Here is a 26403-nt window from a genome sequence, read left to right on the forward strand (position 1 = left end):
CCAGTTGTGGGTTGGGGCATAAGATTGTTAATCATTTTCACCATTTCTGCGGTTTTATTAAGCCAATTATGTGATATTCTATTAATAGTGAGATTATTGGTAGACATTAAGACACTTAGATCAACAAAAAAGAGGTATTGCTTCCCTTGGGATTTCAGGGGAAGAACAAGGAGTTCTTGGGTACCAGTGTTTGCCGTGGAGTTAAGTCACTGGACAGATTTCAAGCAGTAGTCTGGAATTTTAGCTAATGTGGGACATTGGTTCTTTAAATGACACTTCTGTTTAGTATCTATAGGTTTCCTTTTGTACAGGTTCCCAGGTCATAGAGAATAGAGGCTCCTTTAGTTGTTTAACCTAAAGATCCACAATAATACTGATTTCTAGCATATTTACTTTTTAAGTCTCTCCAGGAACATCTAGTCACATATCGGATATTTTCAAAGTCAGTAATTTTACATTTTAACATTTTCTTCTCTTTGGTTCCCCTAATTCAAGTCTGAGCCCACTTATGGAAAGAGAAGGTATAGTTTTTCTTGTCAGGTGTTGAGTCTACCTCAGAATTGTTTGAAGATGTCATAAAGTCTATGTTTTATCTTTATTTAGTTTATAATTTTGCATCTTTGTTTAAAGAAAAGCTTTCAAAATTGCCTTATGTAATGCATTTTGTGTTTTTTACACTTTACACCACTAGGTTATTTAAATCTTCTCTTTTCTAATCTGCTGCTTTTACTCCATGAAGCTAACAATTAATTAAATTAATTGGTGCATATCTGTAGTATAGGACAATAAGTATCTAATAAAAATCCTGAATTCTACAGAAAATATTTTGCTCGTATCTCTGAAGTTTAGGAAAAGTATTAATTATAGTTCTTAATTTGGCTCTAGACCAGGGTTTTAATTCAACTTCCATAGATCTGACTTGTGTTCTAAATATATAAAATGTGGCATTCTTTCCTAATGAAAACTCTAAGGACAGACTAGCTCATTTACAAAACCAGGTAAAGTTGCATAGAAAAAAAATGAAAAGAAGGCTAGCTTTCAGAATATAAAGGCCTTGACAAAGACTATATTGCAATTTGAATTTTATTTAGCAAGCCCAATATGCCAATTAAAATAAGTGTAGTATTGACTATTCAGTATTTTATCTCATTTATCTCTTAAATATTTTAAGTCATTGAATATGTTCTATCAAAAGCCCCCATAATAGTTCCTGTTATTCTAAATTATGTGTCTAGCTAATCATTTTTCTGAACTCTATCAAGGAAATGAGAAGATTTAGGATTAAAATGTGACTTTTTGGGGGAAGCAGAAGTTCTCCGAGGAAGATTGAGACTTTGAATAGATAAACCCCTGACACAAGAGAAAGGGGCCACTGTGATCAGTGAAGACTGTGTGCTTATGAATGGCTGGAGCTCGTTTATTGCCTTGAGTGTGTTCCTACTTGGGTGATTATCGGAAGCAAGGGTTGACACTGACTGACTGGCTTATAGAAATCATGTTCGTTGAGGGGAGCTGTTGTTGACTGAACAGGAGTAAAAGGTTCTGATGGTTCCTGTTCCCATGGCTGCAGAACAACGAGTCTTTTTATTAAAGTCAGGGATATATTTTTATTCTCACAATTTGGGAAAGACTGGCCCAGACCAAACACAAGTTTCTCTGACGGGGTTGTCTCCAGGACTTGACAAATTTCTCTCTCTCCGTGAAATACAAAACAGTCTTTATTCTCCATCTGAGGGAAAAGATGAGCCAACTATTTAGGAACATCTCTCCTTTTAAGAGTTGGGTGACAGGGGCATTCATCCTTCCTTGGCATGTCTAGTAGAAGCTGATAACACAAGTGCCCTCAGATGCCACAGATGGATCACACATAATTCAAGGGGTGAGACAAAGCAAGTAACATGTAATAAATGGGGAAAATGCAGATTCTTCTAAAGAATTCAAATAAAATTTATGTTTAAAACACTCTGTTGGCCAAAACAGTACTTGTCTCTGAGTTAGACTTACCTCTGGACAATAGCTATGTGAAAATAAAAATTTTGTTAGTGTATTTCTTACTAACTTATTCTGTCACATCATCACTAATTTAACCTTCCCAGGAAACAGTTTAGTTTCCTTTTTCTCTTTTTTTGAAAGTGTAGAACGAAGTTCCACCCACAGAGTGGCACCCATTTATAAAGCTGGTGTTGGGAGAAAAGATTATTTTTGTAGGCTCAAGTGTGTCACATTAGTCTTGTGATGAGATCTGGTTTGGGAATACAATTGTCTTGACAAGATAATGGTATACATTTATTAGCGTAATAATGAGGCATTTCAAAAAATAATTAAAATAACAGAAAATGTGGAAGATGTACACCTAGCTATGCCTCTGGTAACTAGTAAGCAGTGTTATTACTGATCAGCAGAAATCTTGGATTTTAAAACTTTTTTTCTTAGGGCTCCAGGGTGACCCAGTTGATTAAGCATCTGAATCTTGATCTCAGCTCAGGTCTTAATCTCAGGGTTGTGAGTTCGAGCCCCCCATTTGGCCCCATGCTGGGTATGAAGCCTCCTTGAAAAGAAAAAGTTAAAAAAAAAAATTAAAACTATTTTTCTCATTACAGGCTGTGAACCTATTCCTGTGCGCTATCTCGAGTGGAGCAACATAGAATCCATTATAGCCATCGCCTTTTCCTGCCTGGGCATACTTGTCACCTTGTTTGTTACCCTCATCTTTGTGCTGTACCGGGACACACCAGTGGTCAAATCCTCCAGTCGGGAGCTCTGCTACATTATTCTAGCTGGCATCTTCCTCGGTTATGTGTGCCCTTTTACCCTCATTGCCAAGCCTACCACCACATCCTGCTACCTCCAGCGCCTTCTGGTTGGCCTCTCCTCTGCCATGTGCTATTCTGCTTTAGTGACCAAAACCAACCGAATTGCACGTATCCTAGCTGGCAGCAAGAAGAAAATCTGTACCCGGAAGCCCAGGTTCATGAGTGCCTGGGCCCAGGTGATCATTGCCTCAATCCTGATTAGTGTGCAGCTAACCCTGGTGGTAACCTTGATCATCATGGAGCCCCCCATGCCCATCCTGTCCTACCCAAGTATCAAGGAAGTCTACCTTATCTGCAATACCAGCAACCTGGGTGTGGTGGCCCCTCTGGGTTACAATGGACTCCTCATCATGAGCTGTACCTATTATGCCTTCAAGACCCGCAATGTGCCCGCCAACTTCAATGAGGCCAAATATATTGCCTTCACCATGTATACCACCTGCATCATCTGGCTGGCTTTTGTGCCCATTTACTTTGGGAGCAACTACAAGATCATTACCACCTGCTTTGCAGTGAGCCTCAGTGTAACAGTGGCCCTGGGGTGCATGTTCACCCCCAAGATGTACATCATTATTGCCAAGCCTGAGAGGAATGTCCGCAGTGCCTTCACCACCTCTGACGTAGTCCGCATGCATGTTGGCGATGGCAAGCTGCCCTGCCGCTCCAACACTTTCCTCAACATTTTCCGAAGAAAGAAGCCAGGGGCAGGGAATGCCAAGTGAGTTATCTGACCCAGCTTTACCTCCCCCTCTCTTTTTTCTCTTTACTTCTATTTGACTAACTCATGTTCTTCCATTTCCCCAACTGTTTTCACTTCCTTTCTTACTCTTTTCTCCTTTTTTCCAAATTTCACATTCTCTGGCAGTAGGAATACTAAAGGTCTTCTTTGTTCTCATTCCCTTGAAAAAGCAAGGAGCATAAAGGTTGTTGTTGTGGTTGTTGTAGAAGTGACAACCAGTTGAGCATATTCTTATTCTTACCTAGAATCTTCAGCTTCTTTTCTAATAAGTTTTTCCTTTCACATGGGTCCCCTCCTTTATGGAATATCAACACTTCTTTAAGGTCTGGGTTTGAGATGCAAACTCTAATTCTAATCTCTAGTTTAGACTATGATTGAATAAAGTTTCTGAGTTATTTTTATCATTCTGGAGTCTCAGCGTTACTAATCATGGGATGGAAAGAAGGAAATTAAGCACCTGGAGAAATCCAACTATTTCATAATTTGAGTGCAACTAGCAACGAGTCTGCCCTGGAATAAGTTCCCTTGAGCAGCAGTCCTCCCATGCCCCTCTTACTTACTGAGCATCAATGGGTATTGTAATAAAGACGTTCCATAATGCTACACAAGAGTTGTGCTGCCTCTACTGCAAGGTCACAAGCAGAATGGTTTGTTTCTGAGCCATAAAGCGCCAGAGGAAATAAGAAACTAGATAAGGGTGAAGAGCTCCAAACTGACACAGACACTTGAAATTCTAAAGATAGTTGAACCATCCAAAAAGTCCTCAATTTACCCCATTAACACTGTTAATTTTTTTCTGAAACCATCTTTTAAAAGTGAAGACTTTTACACGATTATTGTATATTTTTTCACCCACCTGAACAAGCCAGGAAGAAAGGGGCATAGGTGTTATTTTCCTTCATTTTACAAGTGAGGAAACTCAGTCACTGTGAAGTTCTATGACTTGTGAATGTAATTCTATTTAGTTAGATATTCTTTGCCTAGGTCTTAATTGGCATGAAATTTCTCATCTTACCTTATGTCAAAAAATGTACATGCCTTAAACCTCTGTGTTGTGTATCTTTACTTGCCAAGAGGTACCATGGGAATCTTTTACAGAAATCATATAATTGGTTTGGGGATCTGATGAAGGAGTCTGTGGGAAAAAAAAAAAAAAAAAAAAATATATATATATATATATATATATATATATGTATTTTTAAGATTTTTTTTTTATTTGTTTACTTGACAGAGAGGGAGATCACAAGTAGACAGAGAGAGGCAGGCAGAGAGAGAGGGGGAAGCAGGCTCCCCGCTGAGCAGAGAGCCCGATGTGGGGCTTGATCCCAGGACCCTGAGATCATGACCTGAGTTGAAGGCAGAGACTTAACCCACTGAGCTACCCAGGCACCCCCAAAATATATTTTTTAATCTATGAAATTATTATTATTTCAAAAAATAAATAGTAATTTTTCAGTGTTAAGGATTAAGATCATAATGCATGTTTACTCATTGGTATATCCATTTCAAGTTCTAAATAAAACACTGATAATAAAAGTTACATAGTCATTTTTTTCCCTTGCCAGGCTTTTCATGCTAGCCAGCATGCCATCAGGAGCAGCCCCCTGGCAGGGACTCAACAGTAAGCATGAAGGCAAATGAACAGTGCCATGAAATGAGAAAAAAATAATAAACCATAGCCACAGAGTCCAGATGTAAAATGGCATCATAACAATTTCCATTAAGAGGGAAGGAGTGGGAAGAAACACAATGAGAAAGAGAACACTCTAAGCTGGAATGTTTGTAAACACTAAGAGATTTCCTTTGTCCCATGTCATATGGCTTTATGAGGGATCCATTCTACCACCTACCATTATACAATCCATGCTTCTGATTTTTCTGCCTTTATTATGGTTCTTCAGAAACTTATGTGATTTTTTTGATCATTGTTATTTCTGAAAGCTGTTCTAACCATTTGATGAAAGAAGATACCTATGTGATCATGGTATCTTGTGTTAGTACCCAGGGATATGCATCTATGGAAGCTCTCCCAATGATTTTATGTACACTTGTGCATAGAACTCCATGAGCACCTGTCCTAGAGCAGTGACTGATGAACAGTATACCATGCTTGCTGCTGGGATAAGCTGATGTGTCTTTAACAATTCTTATTAGCAACTTGCTTACAGCCAGACATTGTTGTACATTCTGATCATCTTCTTGTACATGGAACTTCTTTCCTTATAAGCCTGAGAATATACCTTTCACTATTATGAAGTTAGAAATCAATTTTATTTGGGATCCTGCTTTTAAGAGAGAAATCAGTTTGTTCTAAATTGGATTGGTTGTCTAGGAGGTGCTATTTAACCAATAAATTGCTTATCTATTAGCTATAATTTATCAACACTCTCAGAGTAATATGGTATACTTCTAATTAATAGCATGCAGGTTTCTTAGTATGATCTGTGGCCTCTGCAGGATGTAGCACACAGCTGAGCTGACCCACAGAGTATTTGAGGCTAGAGCTCTATGGAACACAGCCACTTATTTATTTATTTTTCTGATTTATTCTTCTGTGGCTTCTCTTTTAACTCTCTATGAGACTATAATTTTAAAATAATAATAATCTCAGTGCCTATGTTTTCACCTTTTTTATTGCTATCTTATGTGCTTCTGGTTTGTCTCCAAATTTACAAAAACCACAACAATCTAATATTTTTCTACAGCAACTAAAATCTAGCAGAGTTTTGCCAACTGTAGCAAAGGGGCTGAAAACTCTGGAGAGCATATCACCCGATGAGTTTATTACCATTCTGGATGTGTAATTCCTAGGTTTATGGTGCACTGAGGGTGTTCGGCAGTCTGCATATGTAGCTATAAACACAGAACAGCTGCTGTAATGAAGAGCTTCCAACTGATCTGTTTGAATATTATTGTGAAGAGTTGCAAGTCCGACTACATCCTCATAAGAGGCTGTTTCTGAGATACTGGGGAGGGATGACGTCGTGGGTCTGTTTTTGAAAAGTTTTCTGCAGTTTTTAAATTTAATTCACAGCTAACCATGTGATATGACCAAAGGTCTGGACACTACTTTTACATTTTTCTGAAGTGTAATTTAGGAGGAGTTTAACCAATAAATTGTGTGTTCAGGTTACTTACAGTTAGATGCCTAATTAAGCATAATCCTACTCTAGAAGATCGATTGAATAGCATAATTGCCTTTGACAGCTCTAATTTCTTTAGCTGAAGTAACTCAATGTATTCTGATAGGAAAATATTTAAGCTTAACCTTATATAAAGATAGTGGTAAAATTCTTTTCTTGGCAATAAAAGAAATATAGAAATTCTCAGGCATTCATAATTAAATTATTTAGATCCAAATTACTTATCACTTCTCTTTAAGCAAAATGAGTTAACACTATGCAACCAAAAAATTAAAATAATATGTAAATGACATGCTTCTTTTAAAAAATAGGTATATAAATGACTAAATGTCAAACTAACACTCCTATTTTCTGGGTAAATAACCTCAGTGAGTGCCAATCTAACAGTACATGTAGCTGAAATGTGACAGTTCACCCCTATGGCCTTTTGCATGCAGGACTGAAAACAATTACAATCACAAAAAAAGCATTAGATTCATGCAAAAAAGTAATTTTAAAACCTAGGTCCCTAGGGGCACCTGGGTGGCTCAGTAGGTTAAGCCATCAACTCTGAGTTTTGGCTCGGATCATTCATCCCAGGATCCTGAGATCGAGCCCTGCTCCTGTGCTCTTTGCTCAACCTGGAATCTGCTGGAGATTCTTTCCCCGTACTTCTCCCTCCTCCTTTACTCCCCCCACCCCCACCACTGCTCGCACTCTCTCTCTTTCAAATAAATAAAGCCTTTTAAAAAAGTATAGGTTCCTAAATAAATAGAATATTATTATGTTCTTGCAATTGTTTCTTATGCATTTGAATGTATGTTTCTACTGAATGCAAAAGCTAAGTGACATACTAAATAGAATGATGCTCTGAGGAAATTTTTCTCTTGGTCTGCTAGAAACATTTTTGTCCACAAGTAGGGTCACTAAGCCTGCAGCATTCATGATTATGCCCCGGGTATGCCTTTTAATTTGTCTTTCTTCCTTTGATTATGAAAGGAAATATGGTAAGGTGCCAACAGACATCACAATCAAATAGAAATAACATGTTATTTTTCCTGTAATCATACAATAAATGGCTTTAAAAGTATTGTAAAAAAGTGACAGTATTGTAAATATTCCCTTGCTTTTAAAGTAAATATCAGAAGATTTTATCTAAGTACTTGTCATAGAATTTTACTACTCGAGAGTAACATTTACGGAGGATGAATTGTTTATTGATTCATTTATTCAATCAGTCATGGTTTCAACAGTAAGCTTAAAAGCACATACATACTTGATGTGGTGCTAGGTAATATTCAATATAAAAAAAGATAGAAGAAGCAGGCACAGACTGTATCAGTCTTGTGATATGGTAAGGGAAACACAAAATATAACTAACTATGCTGGGTTAGGTGCCATAATACCACAGTATAACATTGTGGGTGTCAGGGAAGAAAGAGATTACCAGCTAATGAAGCAGTACCTGCTGAAGGATAGGATAAAATTTCTTGATGAAAGTGGCATTTGAACTTGGCCTGAAAGGTTGTTTTCAACAGGAGAAAATATTTGCATGTCATGTAAAAGAAGCTTTAGAAATGTGAATGCATTTTCTGGACACACTGTGGAATCTGATATGAATGAAGTACATGGAGAAGTATAGTGGTGGGCAAATTTGTCCTACAAAAAGAGGATAGATTATTGATAATAATTAATAATAATCAGTGTCCTAAGAAGGAGCTTAGGTATTTTTTATATAAACTGCAAGGTACATTAAGGGTTTTTGTGATTTTTATGGTCATGTGAAAGCTTTATGGGAAGAGATTGACTGCTGAAAGATTAATCAATAGAGTGTTACAATAACCCAAATGACAGGTTAGGAGTTTTAAAATAGAGCAGTGAAGTAAAAGTCCAACCCCAGATATGAATATGAAAAACTTTTCTGAGCTTGAAACATTAGAGTTGGATTATTGGTTTGCAGAGAGGAATGAAGAAATAAAACCTAGAATACAACTCTCATGATTTGACCCTGTGTGACTGGAAATATGCAGCTAGAAGGAAGGTGGAATACAGATGTAGAACTGGGGAGATGTTGATGAGTTGGGTTTCAGACTTATCAATTAAAGATGCAGTAAAGGCATTCCAAATAGAGGCAGCCATAAGTTATTTAGAGATTTAAGTCAGGAGCTCAAAAGAAAGGTCTGAGCCAGAGCTCTAGATTGAGGCTTGTTAGAATGTTTAAAGTGCCCAAAAGTGTGGTTATGACTTAAGAAGAAAGTAGGAGGAAGAACATTAGGGAACAGTTGCACTTGAGAAATAAGATATAAATAAGGAAAACCTAAAGGCAATAAACACAAGGGAATCAAAAAGAATGGGGAAACAAGAGGACTGCAGTATCCTGGAAACCAAGGAGGAGACTGTGTCTTAGTCAGCTTGGGTTGCCATAGTAAAATCCCACAGACTGGATGCTTAAACAACAGACATTTATTTTCTCACAGTTCTGGAGGCCAGAATTCCAAGATCAGAATGCCAGCATGGTTGGTTTCTGGTGAGATCTCTCCTCTTGGGTTGCCGATGGCTGCCTTCTAGCTGTGTGCTCGTGTAACTTCTTGTCTGTGCAAGGATGGGGAGAGAGAGAGAGGGAGAGGGGAAGAGGAGAGAGAGAGAACTATGTGGTCTCACTTTTTGTGTGAGCACCAATCCCAGATGAAGGCCCCACTCTGAGGACCTCCTATAAACCTAATTTCCTCCCAAAGTCTCCACATCCTAATAACATTACACCAGGGGTTAGAACTCAATTTAGCAATTTGGGGGAACACAACCATTCAGTGTATAACAGACTGTTCCAAGAAGATTGAGCTTGGGATCCTTGGGTTTCCCAAGGATGGAGACTCTATGGTTATCCTTGAGTGGCTTCAGTGTTGTGATGTGGGTAGAATTTCTATTAGAATAAGTTGAGTTTGGCATTAAAGGAACTTAAAATTCTAGATAGTATTTAAGGAGGGAGGAGTGATATAAGAGAGGAGAGATTTAAGCTTGTTTGTATCTAAGAAAAGAGGCATGTATTTATGCTGAGCCACCTGACTCAGACTTGTGCCTTACAATACAGTCATTTGCCGTCTGTTGCCAACTCTGTGACCGATGAAGCATCGACTCTGAAGAACATGTTGATTATGTTCGATACTGGATCTCACTTAACTACACGTGTGTTGCTTGACATTAAAAAAAAAAAAGATTAAAAAATCAGGCTGGAAATTTATAGGAATTTTAATTCAAATCCAAAAAATAAAAAAAAAAGAAAGTAAGAAAATACAGCCCTTGTTACTGATTTTATCAGACCTCTGGACTTACAGTGTAGGATTTGAGAAGGGACATATGAAGGAAAGTCTGGAAAGTACCACATGCTTTCCTTGAATGAGTGGGGGAGCTAGAGGAGCCGTAGCTGATAAGTAGCAGTTGTTTGTAGAAGAAAGAAGGATGTTGTGGATCCAGAGACAGACTCAGCTGGGGCTAACACAGGTACCTTTATTCAGCTGTGATTGAAAGGAGCTGGAAATCTTTGGATCTCTTCCTGACAGCTAGTCATAGTGCTGGAGCCTGCCAGCATGAGGACATTTTATTTGGGGTAAAGACTTAATGCCCCCCGCCGAAAAACCAAGCCAAAATGCTTTCACTTCCTGAAAGATACAACATTTTGCCACCTGAGGCATATTAGCCATAATTTAGAATGAAAATAGATGAGTCGGTATGTCTGTCACATGTGGAGAAGTTGCTGCTGTGAGGGACCAACAGAGGGACCTCTGCTTATGCAGAGGCCATAAGCTTAGGTGTGGGGAAAGGGTGCACAACAGGACAAAGGAGGGATGGACACAACTTGTCCCCCATCAGGGGCTGCAAATTTGCAGTCATCATTATTTTCTTGTTTTTTTTTTTTTAAATCTTGTTAATAATATGCTCATTTTGCAAATAACACAGAGTAGCTCCTTTTGATACTTGAATTTTATGTTTTCAAGTTCTACACTGAGACCATAAGGTACAGATTATGTTGCAGCTTCAAAGAGAACATAGTTCCTTTTGAATACAGGTCACCTTTTACATTTCTTTCAAATTCAAATAAACTTACATGACTGATCCACATTCAAGCTCCCAAACATAATATTTTATCCTCATATGTTAACACTACATAGTTTTCAAACTGAATTAAGAATATTCTTTTTTAAAAGAAAAAAAGATTTATTTATTTTAGAGATAGAGAAATAGAGAAGTGAGGGGCAGAGGGAGAGGAAGAGAAACTTGAGCAGACTGTGCTAAATGGAGAGACCAACCCAGGGCTTGATCTAATGATCCTGAGATCATGACCCTGAGATCATAACCCTGAGACCACGACCTGAGCCAAAACGAAGAGTTGGACACTTAACTGACTGTGCCACTGAAGGGCTCCTGAATTCAGAATATTCTATATAAATATCCATAATGGCCCAAGAGAGGTCCGTATAACACAATTGTGCAAAGAACCTAAGGCTTGAAAAGCTCAAGCCATTTTTATAAGAGAAAGAGTTGGGACTAAAATCATTGAGGATTTTTGTTTGGATAAAACCATCACTCTAATAGCTGTTTATGTCTGCAACCTCAATAATGTATATATTCATTCATATATTCAATAAAATGAATAAGACATGTAGACTGCCCTCTAGAAGTTCATAGTTTATTGATATAACACACCATTACAATAAATTTGAGTGAGTGGAAATGACAGGAAATGATATAGTGTGGTGATTCAGGTGAATGGGTAAATTTAGAACCAGAAGTTTATTAGGTATATGCCCCACTCTATGTAACAGTCACCTGTTAAAGAAACTATTGGAAGACCCATTGGAGACCTGCAGGCTGAACCTGACCATGGATATTCTCAGATCATGGGAACAGAGCCTATAGATTCACTAATTATAACTCGTAAGCTACAAGTTATAGAAACCAACTTAAGTTAGCTTAAGCAAATTTATTTTCCATTCGTATAAAATAAATGGGAAAATGTACCAAAAGAGCATTGTGCAGTGCCTAGCACATAGTAAAATCTCAATAGCTGTTACTAGTGACACTGAAATTTTGAAAATAGGGGATGATGTATGGGAATTTATATACTAGCATAAAACTCTGCATTACACCATCCTATAAAGAGAGTTTTGAAAACTGGCAGTGTGCATCACCATTATCATTAGTTCATGGTATCTATGCTATGTAGAATGGAAGGGCATGTATCTGCTGAAAGTGGGGACATGCAGGTGTGACTTAGCGTGAGATGTGTGTGGGGAAGGACACCCTGTTTGACATGGCTTGGCAACCTGTCCGTACTTGGCCATAGCTAAAGAAAGATGAGGTCATTTGCATTCCATCTGTTAGTGTTCAGTGTAGAGTGTTACCTACTCTAAAGGGAATCAGACCATGTGAGCAACATATTCGTAAAGCTAGTTCAAGAGCAAAAATAATAACAGCTTGCAGAATGAAGAACATAAGAAGAAGAAAGTACCAGTGGATTTGTAAGCTTCAGCTCATGAGAAGAGACCCTTAGGCTCCTTAATTAGAACTCTCTGGCTACAAATTATAGGAGCCAACTTAAGCTAGTCTGAGTGAAAAGGGACTATTTATAGAAAGAATATAAGGACTACTTCCAGGTATCCCATGGTAACAAGATTTGGAATGCTTCTGGGACACATGGGGTTTGGGCTCCTGAGGAAAAAGCTCTCAGGGTCACCTCTTGTCTCCTCCCTGCCTGCCTCCTTCATCTTCTCCTCATAAATCTGCCTTCTTCATGTCATGGGCCCTCATGGTCCATCCAAGGACAACCATCCCTATGCTCCTGAGTTTACACGCAGTTATAGATCCAGCTAGCCAAAGAGACCGCTTCCATTCTCTCTACCCTTGTTGCTCTACATAACAAAGAAACTGACTGGCTAAGCCTGTCTCATGTGTCTACCTCAGTTTAAGGAGGTGAAGGACAATCATCTATCTGTATAAATCACAAGTGATTATTCCAAATTCTAGTAGCTATGCCAATGGAGGGGAAAGAAAATGTCATAGCTCTGACACAGCATTTATTATAAAGGTATGCACTATAGAATCAAACAAATTAAACAAACAAAAAAAAAACCTGTCTTTACTACTTTTATAAAGAATCCTGACTATAAGGTGCTTCTCAGTTGCCTAAAGATGAACAAAGAGGAGGGGGAAAGGTGTTTTATTTTGTAAAAGGAAAATAGGTCATTGGGACATTGTCTTCTGAATGAATTAAAATATGTGTAAGGGGGCACCTGGGTGGCTCAGTGGGTTAAGCCTCTGCCTTCAGCTCAGGTCATGATCTCAGGGTCCTGGGATTGAGCCCTGCATCGGGCTCTCTGCTCAGCGGGGAGCCTGCTTCCCTCCCTCTCTCTGCCTGCCTCTCTGCCTACTTGTGATCTCTCTTTCTGTGTCAAATAAATAAAATCTTTAAAAATAAATAAATAAAAATATAATAAAATATGTATAAATTAAAGACCAACAATAAAATATTGCTTATTATTAACATTGGTTATAGAATAGAAGAGGAAAATTATATGACTATAATTTGATTTTGTTTCAAAAGGGTAAACGAGACCTCCTATAATTTAAGGCACCTTAAGGATACCTTCTATGCAAATTTTCTTCAAGATAAATTAGGAGTCCACTGCTAATAAAACTAAGACAAGTCCCTAGTGATTCTGCTAAACATGTTGAAAATCAACCCCGTAAAAGAAATCAATAAGAAATATTTTCCTGGGACGTCTGGGTGGCTCAGTTGGTTAAGCATCTGCCTTCGGCTCAGGTCATGATTCTCAGGGTCCTGGGATAAATAAAGTCCCTCATCAGCCTCCTTGCTTGACAGGGAGCTTGCTTCCCCCTCCCCCTCTGCTGCTTGCCCTGTTTGTGCTCTCTCTGACAAATAAATAAATGAGATCTTTAAAAAAGAGAGAAATATTTTCCTTTCCCTGATTTTCCAGCTATAAAAATGTATAGTTGGTTTGCTCCTAGTAAATTCTCTCAAACATTGTGGGAATTAATATCATTTTCCATTTTATATTGCTTATGTTACCTGGATTAGATGGCTATGGGATGGGGAGTGGGAAAGATTAACAAAGAAAAAAAAAGACATACATGATAAAAAATAAATAAATAAATGAATAAATAAATAAATAAAATTAAAAAAAAAAAGACATACGTGATCAAAGTATAATAGAAGGATTTATGACCAGAGGGCAGGGGTAGCAGTGAAGAAATGGAAGGATGGATCTATGTCACTAGCCAGCTCTGTGACTTTAGCCATTGATTCTGTCAGTGTCTTATTGCAAGTTTTAGTATTTCAAGCTATTTTAGTTACGTTTTCATAATTCAGTCCTTTGCTTAAAAAAAAATATGAAGGGCTTACTACTTTACAAACAGTGGACAATTTACCGGCAAAGAAATATTGAATGGTCTATAATCCCACAGAATTTTGAATCGAGCAGAGGACACCAGCAAAAGCCCTGACAACAACAATGTGGCAGTGTAGTCCTAGGACAGAAAGGATGGATAGCATGTTCAGGAGACATAACAGAAGGGGCCTCTAGTGTAGGCCATGGATGGAGTCAGGCAGGGATCTAAGATAGCTAAGAATAACGGCTGCCATTAGCTAGACCAAGCAGTGGGTTAAAGTTGGGGAAGGTACAGGGAACATGTTTAAGGCAGAGAAAGATGTAGAGGCAAGAGATACTGTGGCATAGTTGGGGGCGGGGAGAGAGATGGGGGTGTTTCCAATAGGGCTGACAGTAATTATTCTTACAAAAAATATTTAGCTCTGAATGTTTAAAGTCAAAAGTTACTCCAGAGGTAATCCTAGTATAAAATCACTTTTGCTCTGATAGTTAGTATGGTTTCAAGACTTGATACATACCTTTTCAGTTTGGGAAGAGAACCACTAATGACTCATTCACTCAACAAATGATTTTCAAGTGCCTAGTATGTGCCCAGCACTGGAACAGTGCAGGGAATACAGTGGTGAGCAAAACAGATCCAGCCCCTGTCTTTTTGGAGGTGAAAATCTGGCCAGGAAACCAGACATGGAACAGGTAAATACAAGTGTAGTTAGTGTTTGTAAGACTAAATACAAGGAGTTATGGAGTGTCATTAGAGGGATCTAACCAGTCCCAGTGCAGGGAGCCTGGCCATGTTCCAGGAAGCAGCATTATTTAAATAAGACTTCTGAAGCAGAGAAGGGGTTAGCTAGGGATGGCAGGGGACTAATGGAGTAGAGCAGTCAAGGAATCAGAATGTAAAGGCACTGAGCAGAAAAAATACTCAAGGCTAAAGGAAATGAAGCAATTCCAGGATGCCTGCAGACAAGAAAGAATGAAAAGTATGATGAGAAGAAACTGGACCAGTCAGCTATGACCAGATAGGGTCTAGTTTGAGGGCTTTGGAGCTTGGATCTTACCATCTGAACCATGAAAATCCACTAAGGTCATCCTGCCATCCGTGAGCTATGAGTTTTATAATTGGCACTCCAGCCTCAGCACGGAGGAGTGCTGGGGAGCAAGATTCAAGACCCTGGACTTGGGGAGTAGGCTCCAGGTGGGAGACTATCGTGGCCTGACCTAGGGCTTGGGCAGGTGGTGGTGAAAAGAGAGATCTCAGATAAATAATTAATAAATAGGGTAAAAAGTGAGGTTGCTCACAAAATTCCATTTTTTAAAAATTTTTTATTATTATCATTTTTTAATTTTAATTTTTATTTTTTTAAAAGATTTTATTTATTTGACAGACAGAGATCACAAATAGGCAGAGGCAGGCAGAGAGGGAGGAAGGGAAGCAGGCTCCCTGCTGAGCAGAGAGCCTGATGCGGGGCTTGATCCCAGGACCCCGAGACCATGACCCGAGCCAAAGGCAGTGGCCTAACCCACTGAGCCACCCAGGCACCCCCACAAAATTCCATTTTAAGACCTATAAAATAAACAGAGATATGCAGTCACCTCAGGGTGGTTTGGCTCCAAAGCCTATAAAATTTGAACTGTTACCAGACTAAATGTGTTAGCACATCTATACCGTGATTGATCTATAAGAGTAGGGGTTGATCAGACATTAAAGCAAAGAAGAACAGTCACCAAAACAAACATTAGAAATGGTCATAGACCTCTGTGATATGGAGATGGGTGAAGGGGCTGAAGACCCATGGGCTCTTTGAAAATTTAAGTTCCAATGACAAGAGGATCCCTAGAATTAACAGAGCGAAATAAGCTGTCTTAGCTCAATGCCATCAAATGTTTAATTATTAAAGTGTGTAAGGCTATTCTCAGCCTTTCTGATCCAGAAATTCATAACTCATATGTTATTTACTACACATATGTATTTCCTTTATTCTACAGGAAGAATCCTAGTTTCCAAGGAAACAGGAGGTGGTAGGATTGAAATGTCTCAGAGGTAGATAATTATGTTATTCCACAGTAGCCATACAAGTGTCTTAGGATAACTACTAATACTACCACAACCAATTAATTACTCAAAAATTGTTAAATATGGTAGTTCACATCTGATCTTCCCACCCCTCCCTTTTAAACTAGTTTTACTGTATCTATATTATCTGAGTATATAGCCATTACATACTATATGTTCTCCCTTTTAACCTTCATTTAATTTTAGTTCTACAATTAAGGATGGGTTTTTTTGTTTGTTTGTTTTTAAAATTTTTATTTCTTTATTTGACAGAGAGAGATCACAAGTAGGCAGAGAGGCAGGCGGAGAGAGAGGGGGAAGCAGGCTCCGGCTGAGCAGAGAGCCCGATGTGGGGTTAGATCCCAGGATCCTGAGATCATGACCTGAGCTGAAGGCAGAGGCTTAACCCATTGAGCCACCCAGGCGCCCCAAGGATGGGTTTAATACTTAACTTCCAGTCTTCATGATGATGTCCTCCTAGTTATTTTGGTAGTCTGAAGCCCATAAGCTTAGCCCAGAGTAGATTTTTCAGGGATTTAATCACAGGAACAATAGTCACTCAGTTTTTGCTTATTGAAAACAGTTCATCTACAGCCTTTATGTCAAATATCAGTTTTGCTGGCTATAAAATTCAGGGAGCACATTTTGTTTTCCTAAAGTATCTTCAATTTGCCTTTCTAGTTACAGCTAACATAGAGATTTGTTGCCCAAAATTCTGATGATCATCTATTTTCCCTTATAAAACACCTGCTAGTTTTTTCCTAGACATCCAAAATAAAATATTTCCATTTCCTATGAAGTCTGCTTGTTTTACTAGAACATGTCTTCATATTGGTTTTCCTCTGTCAGTACTTTCAATGTGTAGTTACAAGTCTTTTTTTCAATTTCAGGAAAATTTTCTTGAGCTATATATAATCTTCAGTATTCATTTCCTTGCTTTTTTTTTCTTCAAACATTTCTAATATCTGTATATTGAAACTTTTTTGGCCAACTTCAATATGTACATTTTCTTTCTAATCCTTTTTATCCTTTCATTTCATATTCTTTTTTTTTGAAGCATAGTTACATAATTATATCACTATGCATAGATTTTTTTTAAAGATTTTATTTATTTGTTAGAGAGAGAGAGAGCGTGCAAGCACAGGCAGACAGAGTGGCAGGCAGAGGCAGAGGGAGAAGCAGGCTCCCTGCCGAGCAAGGAGCCCGATGCGGGACTCGATCCCAGGATGCTGGGATCATGACCTGAGCCAAGAGCAGCTGCTTAACCAACTGAGCCATCCAGGCGTCCCAACTATGCGTAGATTTTAATGGCAGTTTGATTAACTTAGAAAATTTCATGATATACCCCATTAACGCACCTGCAGTCAAGATAAAGAGCATTGTCTTCACCGTAGAAATTTCCCTCCTCCTTTTCTAATCTCTTCCACTTTCCATTCGGAGACAACCACTACTGTGATTTCAATCCCCATAGATTAATTTGCCTGTTCTTGAATTTAAAAAAATTGAAATCATATAGTAGGTTTCTCTTATATCACCATTCTTTCACACAACATGAGATTGGTCCACATTCTTGCATGGATCAACAGTTTATTCCTTTTAATTGCTGATTAATGTCATGTTGTATAAATATACTAAAATTTGTTTCATCTAATGTGCTAATGGGCATTTAGTTTGTTTCCAACTCTCACTATCATACATAGAGCTACAATCAACATACATATACTAGTTTTTATGAACATATATTTTCATTCTTTGTAGGTATATGCCTAGAAGTGGAATTGCTGGATGATAAGGCAGCTGCATATTTAGTTTACAAGAAACTGCCAAAGAGATTTTGCCATTTCATACTCCTACTAAGAATGTATGAGATCCATTTGGTGTTGATAATTTTTCACATTTTAGTCATTCTAATGAGTACGTCATAGAATTTAATTATAGTTTCAAATTGCATTTTCCTGATGACTAATGACCTGAAAATTCTTTTCATGTACTTTTTGGTCATTTATATGTCCTCTTTTATGGAATATCTATCCAAATTCTTGCCTATTTTTTATTGGGTCATTTGTATTTTAGTATTTATTTTTAGGGCTTCTTTTTATAATCTGGATATGAGATTTTGCCAGATACATGTATTATAGTATTTTCTCAATCTGTGACTTGACTTTTCATTTTCTTAGTGGTATTTTTTGATGAGCAGAAGTTTTTAATTTTAATTTTGATGAAGTTCAATTTATCATTTCTTTTATGGTTAGTGCTTTTAGTGTTCAGTTTAAAAAAGTTTTGCCTACTCTAGGTCCCCAAAATTTTCTTCTAGGACCTTTATAATTTATAATTAGGACCTTTATAATTTTGACTTTTACATTTAGTACTGTAATACTTTTAAAATACATGGTGTAAGGAATGGGTAAGGTTCTTTTAACCTTTTTAAAATAGAAATTGTTTTCCCAGCTTAATTTTTGAAAAGACTTTCCTTCCCTCATTGAATGACATTGGTGTTTTAGTCCCAGTTATGGACTCTCTATTCTGTTCTATTGATGTATTTGCCTATCTTTACGAAAATACCACACTGTCTTCTATTGCTAAATCTTATATTGTCTTAAAATTAAGTAATAAAACTACTCTAGCATTATTACTGTTTTGGCCATTCTGGGTCTAGGACATCATTGCCATTACTCAAAATTTCATCGTTATGCATGACATTACATCCAGGGTTTTTTATAATTTAGCTTTATCAGGTTGGGGATACTCCTTTATACCCGTTGTTTGCTGAGAAATCTTTCATAAACTGGCATTGAATTTTGTCAAAATCTTTTTTTCCGCATCACTTAAAATATCTGATTTTTTTTCCTATTTTACTCTGTTAACATGGGGGAATAAACTGAATTATTATTGAATACTAATCCATTCCTGAATTTCCTAATATAAATTGTCCTTGGTTCTCTTCTATATTGGTTAGCCAAAATAGAGTCTACCTTGTCTGACACTGGTGTAGCTTTTAGTTTTGGTTAATGTTTCTTGTTATACATTATCCATCCTTTGTTTTTCAGCTTTTTTGTTCCTTATGTTTAAAGAATATCTCTCATAAGCCGCACATGGTTAGATTTAAATCTTGTTTCTTAATCATTTTGATAATACTTATATTTGAATTCGAATATTTAGTTAACTTCAGTTGGTCTAGTTGCTGGCATAATCATATTTATATCTACTTAATTTCTGCTTGTCTCAGTGGAATGATTACTTCCATTTATGTTTATTCTCCTTTTGTTTTTCTCTTCCTTCTTGCCTTCTTTGGATTAATATAGCATTTTAATACTCAATTTTCCCATCTACTAATTTGTTAGCTTAACTTTTTAAAATTATTCTTTTTATGGTTACCCTAGAGATTATAATAAGGATTTCCTGACTTTTGTAATCTTAAATAAATTAGTAGTTTAACACTTCCCAAACAAAGCCAGGATCTTAAAATACTTTAATTGCATTTGCTTTGTGTCAACTTTTGTGCTTTTCTGTTGTGCATTTTAATTCTGCAAACATTTTACATCTCATATTACATGACTATTATTGTTTTGCACAATCAATACATGCTGATATATTCCTGATATGTAAACCCTTCGGTGATTTACTGAGATGATTTGAGTGTGTATTGTAGTTTTGTAAAGTTTATTCTGCTTCACCTTGCACATCCTTTTACTAGGGTACAGCTCTCCAGGGGTCCTGTGGGTCCCCACTGTTTCCATAAGCTCCACATTATTTAAATGCCTTTAACTTCAATTGTGATTCCTCAGTGCTGTGAGACTTCCAGAAACTTCATTCTGATTTCCTGCAGTTTTCTACTTAGCATTGTATCCTGTGCTTTGTGCAGCCTGAAATTTGTACATTTTTCATGAGGGAACCTACTAAGTGTTAGTCTGTGTGTGTGTGTGTGTGTGTGTGTGTGTGTGTGTGTGAGAGAGAGAGAGAGAGAGAGAGAAAGAGAGAGATCGAGACCTCCTTCCAGAATCTTGGCTCCTCAAGTCCTTGTTGCCTTGGAAGACTTGAAATCAGTTTTTATGTCTACAGGCCTATGCATTTATAAAGTTTTTCTTGCTGCTTTACCTCTTAGTTAATTAAGATCCTCTGTCTGCATGCTCAGTCTGTTTTTCCCGAGCCAAGAATCATCAAGTGTTCCCAGAGCAAAATAGTTTGAAGATTATCCACTTACCTTTCTGAAGTTCTCTTCTTTCTGACTTGGATTTCTGACTTGAATTCTTTCTGACTTGGTATGTTGGATTCTGGTTGCCATGACAGTTTTCAATGTCTGTAAATGAGTTTTAAAAATATTGAATCTGCTTTTTCTAGTTGTTCTCAGTGAGAGAGTTGTTTTATCCCAGGGTATTACATATTAGCTGGAAGCAGATGTCCTCTTATAACCAATTTTAGTATCTCCCCCTCTCATTTTTCAGTAAGCTACGATATCATTATAATTTCTTTTAGGACTATGGGGACTATACATCTAATACTATGAAGGAAATCATAAGATAATTGCTATTTGATTCTTTTTCAGGTTTGATGGGTGGTGACATGAAGATATTAATGCCTCTGCTTAAAGAGAAATGGTAGCATAAAATAAACTTTAATAGAAACTTCTCTAATACTGTGAATGCCATAGACAAGAATATCAGAAGCCTCGCACAATTCTAGATTTAAGTGACCTAAGTCCTTTTTGTTATCATTACTTCAATTTTAAGCTTCTTACCAAAGTAATTATTTCTTTTTTTTTTTTCAATTTTTTATATTTTGTCAAGGAGTAGGCAAATAGTTGATTGACAATCCTGGTCTTTTTAGCAAATCAAATATATAACAAGGATTCATCATTTTTAAAAAAGATTTATTTATTTATTTTAGAGAGTGGGGAAAGGCAAAGAGAGAGAGAATCTTAAGCAGACTCTGTGCTAAGCACTGAGACCAATTCAGGGCTTAATTTCACAACCCTGAGATCACTCACAAGCCTGAGCTATAATCAAGAGTCAGATGCTTAACTGACTGTACCAGGCAGGTTCCCAAGGAGTCATCATTTTTAATTGATCAAAATTAAACTGAACTTGAAATTATGATTAATGAATCACAAGTTATTTATTATTTGAGAGAGAGAGAGAGAGCATAAGCAGGAGGGGCAGTGGGAGAGAGAGAGAGAGAGAGAGAGAGAATTTCAAGCACACTTCTCAATGAGCGTGGAGCCCTTCTTGGGGCTCAATCTCATGACCCTGAGATCATGACCTGAGCTGAAATCAAGAGTCAGATGCTCAACTGACTGAGCCACCCAGGCGCCCCCATGAATCACAAGTTATGATGAGTTATCAGCAACTATTTTCTTTTTTCTAAACACCTGCATTAATTTGCCATGATTACTCAATTTCTATGCCATATATAACATGTTTGGCAAACATGATTTTTGCATATTTTATTTAGATATTTGTCAAATGCTAGAGAAACAAGAAACATAACATGATTCATGCTCAAATTTGAGATAAGCACATATGTAAGTGTACAAAATATACAAAAACTTTATGGATGCTATGATTTAGGTCAATTTAGGTAACTGAGACCCCCCCCATCTGTATTCACAGAGATACGTAAAATTAATGGTTTGTACCACTGTGGACTATAATTAACTTCATAAGAAGAGTCTTCAGTTAAATGAATATTAGTTCTGAGAGAAATTTGAGATAATCTAGTTTTCCAATTTTTAACTGATATCCCCCCCTTTTTTTATTAAGGTATAAGTGACATATAACTATTAGTTTCAGGTGTACCATATAATGATTTGATATTTGGACACATTGTGAAATGATCACCATAATAAGTCTAGTTAGCATCCATCACCACACAAAGTCACAAAAGTTGTGTGTGTGCTTTTTTTTTGTTTTTTGTTTTTGTCATGGGATAGGAACTTTTAAGATTTATTCTCTTGGCAACTTTAAAATATGCATTACAATATTATACTGGTTTACATAAAGGTATTAGTTTGAATTTCCAAATTCTATACTTTTTATTTGATATTGTTCTTTAGTAGCTCATATTTTAGTATATATTTGTAGAGATTTTACTTCAACCCTTTTTTTCAGCAAAAGAAAATATATTCACAGATCCTAGGCAATGCTGTAGTTTACTGGGGTAAAGCTATGAGGAGAAGGAATTTTACTCCCAAATTATGATATTATAAACTTTTTTAGAATAATATTTATTGCTTATTTTTTATATTTTAAAAAGTGATAAATATTTATTGTGGTCAATTTGGAAAATATAGGAAAGCACAAAATTATCTATAATTCTATGAATACACAGAGGTAAAACCACCATTACCATTTTTTTTGGTATATCCTCATTTTTACACACACACATAAATACGTACATGTTATTTTTACTTATTATTTGTAAACTTAATTTTCACTGGGGATTTTATGACATTCAATATTTAATATTAGAATTAATTTAGGAATTAGTTATAAAAACAATTAGCGTTTATAAATAAAATCTTTAAAAAAAAAAAAAAAAAAAAAAAAACAATTAGCGTTTTTGATATTCCTGAAACTACCAAAGTGATGAAGAAATTCAGAAGTATTTCTGGTTTATTTTCCTATTAGGATTATTTCTCCATTCTGTTTTGATTTTTTCAGTCATTCATTCATTTACTATAAGTAGGTGCCCATATGTATTTTCACGTCCTCCACCAAAGTCCCTGGTTATGCATTTTGTCATAAGATGACTTTTAAATCACTCCCTTCATTCTTAAAAGTGATCATTCTTTGCATGAGAGATTATATGGTTTCCTTTTATTTCCAAAAGTTGGGGCAGGAAAAAAGGGAGATAAGAAGTACACAATGGTAAATCTGATATAGAATCTGCCCTTCAGAAACTATGGCCTATCAAATGTAGGAGATAAGAATTAACATCAATAACTTATATAATACAAAGTGAAAAGGATCACAGGGGAGATGCAAAGAAATAATATACATTGCAATGTGGTCAAAAACTTGATAAATATGTTTGAATGCTGAAGGAAATATGTGCAAAATCATGTGAAGAGTAAAGAAATTTTGGGAATGTATATAAAAGGCAAAAACTTTTTTATCAGGGAGTTACTGAAGTGATAAGGAGAGTGAGACTAGAATACCAGAGAGAGGAGAACCAAGAAGTGAACCAATGATCTGCAGCTGCTTTTCTCAGGGAGCATCTGCCAACTCCAGGCCCCGGCTGAGGGAATAGTATCCAGGCATAACCCAAGCTGAGTATCCAGTCATGGCCCAAGCAGAGTCAGTGGAGGGAGGAGAGAATGCAGAAGAGATGCTGTGGTCATCAGACTGAAGTGCTAAAAAGAAAGGGAGAAAGGCTTCAACACATGTCTAGCTTCTCTCTCAAAACATTTGCAATTGCCTGCAATTGAGCAGATCAGAAAGGCTAAAGATAAACTAAACACTTCTGACATAGAGCGGTATTTTCATGAGTCTTTCAATAATGAGGAGACAGACCCACCTGTGGGGGGAATAAGAAAACAGAAATGCCTTTAGCAACCACTTGAGGCTGGACTGACAAAATTGGAGACTCAAAGGCACTCAATCTTTTGGTCAGGGCCCCCCATCATTTGCCTAATTCTGAAGTTGTGTGGGTCAGGAAGCCAAAAATCTAAGCTGAAAATCTTTGAAAAGCTGGCCAGAAGCTCCCATAGCCTCTTAATGCTGAGGTGATAAACACCCACCAGATGAGGTGTACTAGTGCACAGTCAGATGTTCTGTTGAAAGTCCTGAAGGGATATACCCTACAGTAGACCAGTTCCTATCCCAGTTATAAAATAACTTTAACTCAGCTCAATTCTGGATTAGATTAAGATAATCTGTCCTCTTCTGCTTAACAGATAAAGTGGTAAAGCAACTCTAGCACAGATAATACCATCTACCATGTACTGCCTCTACAGAATCTTATTTTATATGTGTATGTGTGCTTTTGAATATATGTGTGTGTGTGTGTGTATGCTTTATATGTTTAAGTATGGAGGTATCATATGTTTAGGCATGGAAAAGTTCGGATAATATTACAAAAAGTCAAGGGAAACAATTAGACAATGGAAGCAGAGCCACAGGTGATACACTGATCACTGTTGGAGGGTGTTAGAAAACCAAATCATTATTCTGAACATTTCTAAAGAAAAGAAAAGAATCACCCATTTGGCTTGTGTTTTCTGTTTGAACTCTACATCATAGGAACTAAGTAACTGATGAGGGGAAATTCTACTTTAGAAAAGAAATCTAACTGACAAATACAGAAAGGATGATAGAATCGTAATAATGCCATTTTGCAGTTTTGTAATAAAATGATCTCCATAATGATCATCAGTGACTACTAAAACCGTTAGATGAAAGGCTGATAGGAAGTTTTGTAACATATGCATTAGGCTGAACCCACTGATCAATCTTAATGTGATTAATAGACAATCCAATTTATATGCTTTTTGGTCTGGTATGATAGGGAGCAAACACTATCTCCTAGATGTTATACTCCTTGCACAAACAATCATGAATCTGATCAAGCCCTCAGATCTAACTATCACTTCATAGGCAATATAGGTGGCAGAGGAACATATTAAATGACACTATAGGGACTCAACCAGTAAAATCTATAATCTGGGAAAAAATCAGTATTTTTTCAACAAATAAATAGTCATCAAAAAAGGAGAAGGGAACATCTATAGATTAAAAAAGGTTCAAGAGAGTCACCAACAAAATGCAATATGCAGATATTGTTTGGATGCTGATTTGAAAATCAAAAGTAAAATAAAAATATATGAGACAATCAGGGAAGTCCAAATAGTGACTTTAATATTAAACATTTAATATCAAATATTAAAGAATTACTATTAATGTATTTTAGATGTAATAATACTATTATTTTTCCTTTTATTATAAAAATGTGCACCTATATTATAGGCCTAGATACTGAATTACTTATGGATGAAAACATAATGATTTAGCTTTTCTTTAAATAAATGTCAGTATAGATGGAACAAGATTCACATATATATTATTATTGAAGCTGAATAGGGATATGGTGTTCATTTTAGTATTTTCATGTTTCTATATTTTTGGAATTTTTCATAATAAAAAGCCTTTTTTTAAAGATGTCTAAAAAACAAACAGAAAGAATAATATGAATTCTCACATACTGGTCAAAATTGGGCAAGCACTTGTTAGAGCAATTTGGCCATATATAAGAAAGATGAACGTACCCTCACAACAATCCACCAACTCTAAGTCCATAGCTTAGGAAAACTCTCCCATATATGTGTATAAGAGACATAATCTAGAATGTTTACTGTGCACTGCTTAAAATAGCAAAATGTAGGAAACAGCCTAAGTGGACATCAGTAGAATTGAGCATATTTTTGGTAGTGTGGTATGTATTCAGTTTAATTTAAGTGAATGAATTAGAACTGTTCTTGGAACACTACATCAAAAACTAATGATGTATTGTCAGGTGACTAACATAACACATACACAGACACACACACACACACACACACACACACACACACACAAAGAATTAGAACTGTACCTATTAATGTAATACAAAATGGAAAAAAGTGGGCAAATGACTGAATGGAAATAGAGTGTGATGCCATGTCAATAAAATCTAATAACATGGTAAACACTACCATATATTATTTATTAGCACATATGAATATATGTTGTAAAAGTATTAAATTATGCCAAGTGATGATTCATATACCAAGTTTTCCCTGGGAAAGGCTAGATTAGTATTAAGAATAATATACAGAGGGCTTCACATATGTTCTTAATGTTTTCAAAAGAAAGAAAACCTTACATAAGGAAAAAATGTTCATATTTGGCAAATCTATAATAATTAAATTGAATTTTATTAGGTCATTTCTATAAGCTCTTATTAGCTTAGAAATCTTTATAATTAAAATTCTCTTTAAAAAACAGTATTTTACACCTCTCTGGAGAAACTGCATTGTGTGTTTATATAAAGAACATTAATGTACAGTATTAGATATCCATGTACTAAAATGAAGAGTAGAAGAAATTACCATTTACAGAGGGCTTACGTATACAATCAGAGCTCCACTCTCCTCTCTGACGAACAAATATTTAGAAATAAATATTTAAATTCAGATAAGAAAAAAATGCATTTGGCTTTGGAAAACAATCAGAGGAATAAATTATCCTATATTTATCTATAACAACAACAAATAAAAGATAGACCACACTCTGCTAAAATG

General features: G+C 36.5%; 1 protein-coding gene across 3 annotated transcripts in view; it reads left to right on the forward strand.

Moving 5' to 3' along the window:
- Positions 1-26403, forward strand: part of LOC111147676 (glutamate metabotropic receptor 1) — a 407752-nt gene that overhangs the window by 367907 nt on the left and 13442 nt on the right. For all 3 annotated transcript variants that reach the window (XM_022503887.1, XM_022503888.1, XM_022503889.1), the window contains exon 7: positions 2601-3531. In XM_022503887.1, coding sequence (XP_022359595.1) covers positions 2601-3531 — 931 coding nt within the window. The remainder of the gene's footprint in view (positions 1-2600; positions 3532-26403) is intronic.

The sequence above is a fragment of the Enhydra lutris genome, unplaced genomic scaffold (genome assembly GCF_002288905.1).
Source record: "Enhydra lutris kenyoni isolate GAN:26980312 unplaced genomic scaffold, ASM228890v2 scaffoldscaffold17, whole genome shotgun sequence".
In the NCBI taxonomy this organism is placed as follows: Eukaryota; Metazoa; Chordata; class Mammalia; order Carnivora; family Mustelidae; genus Enhydra; species Enhydra lutris.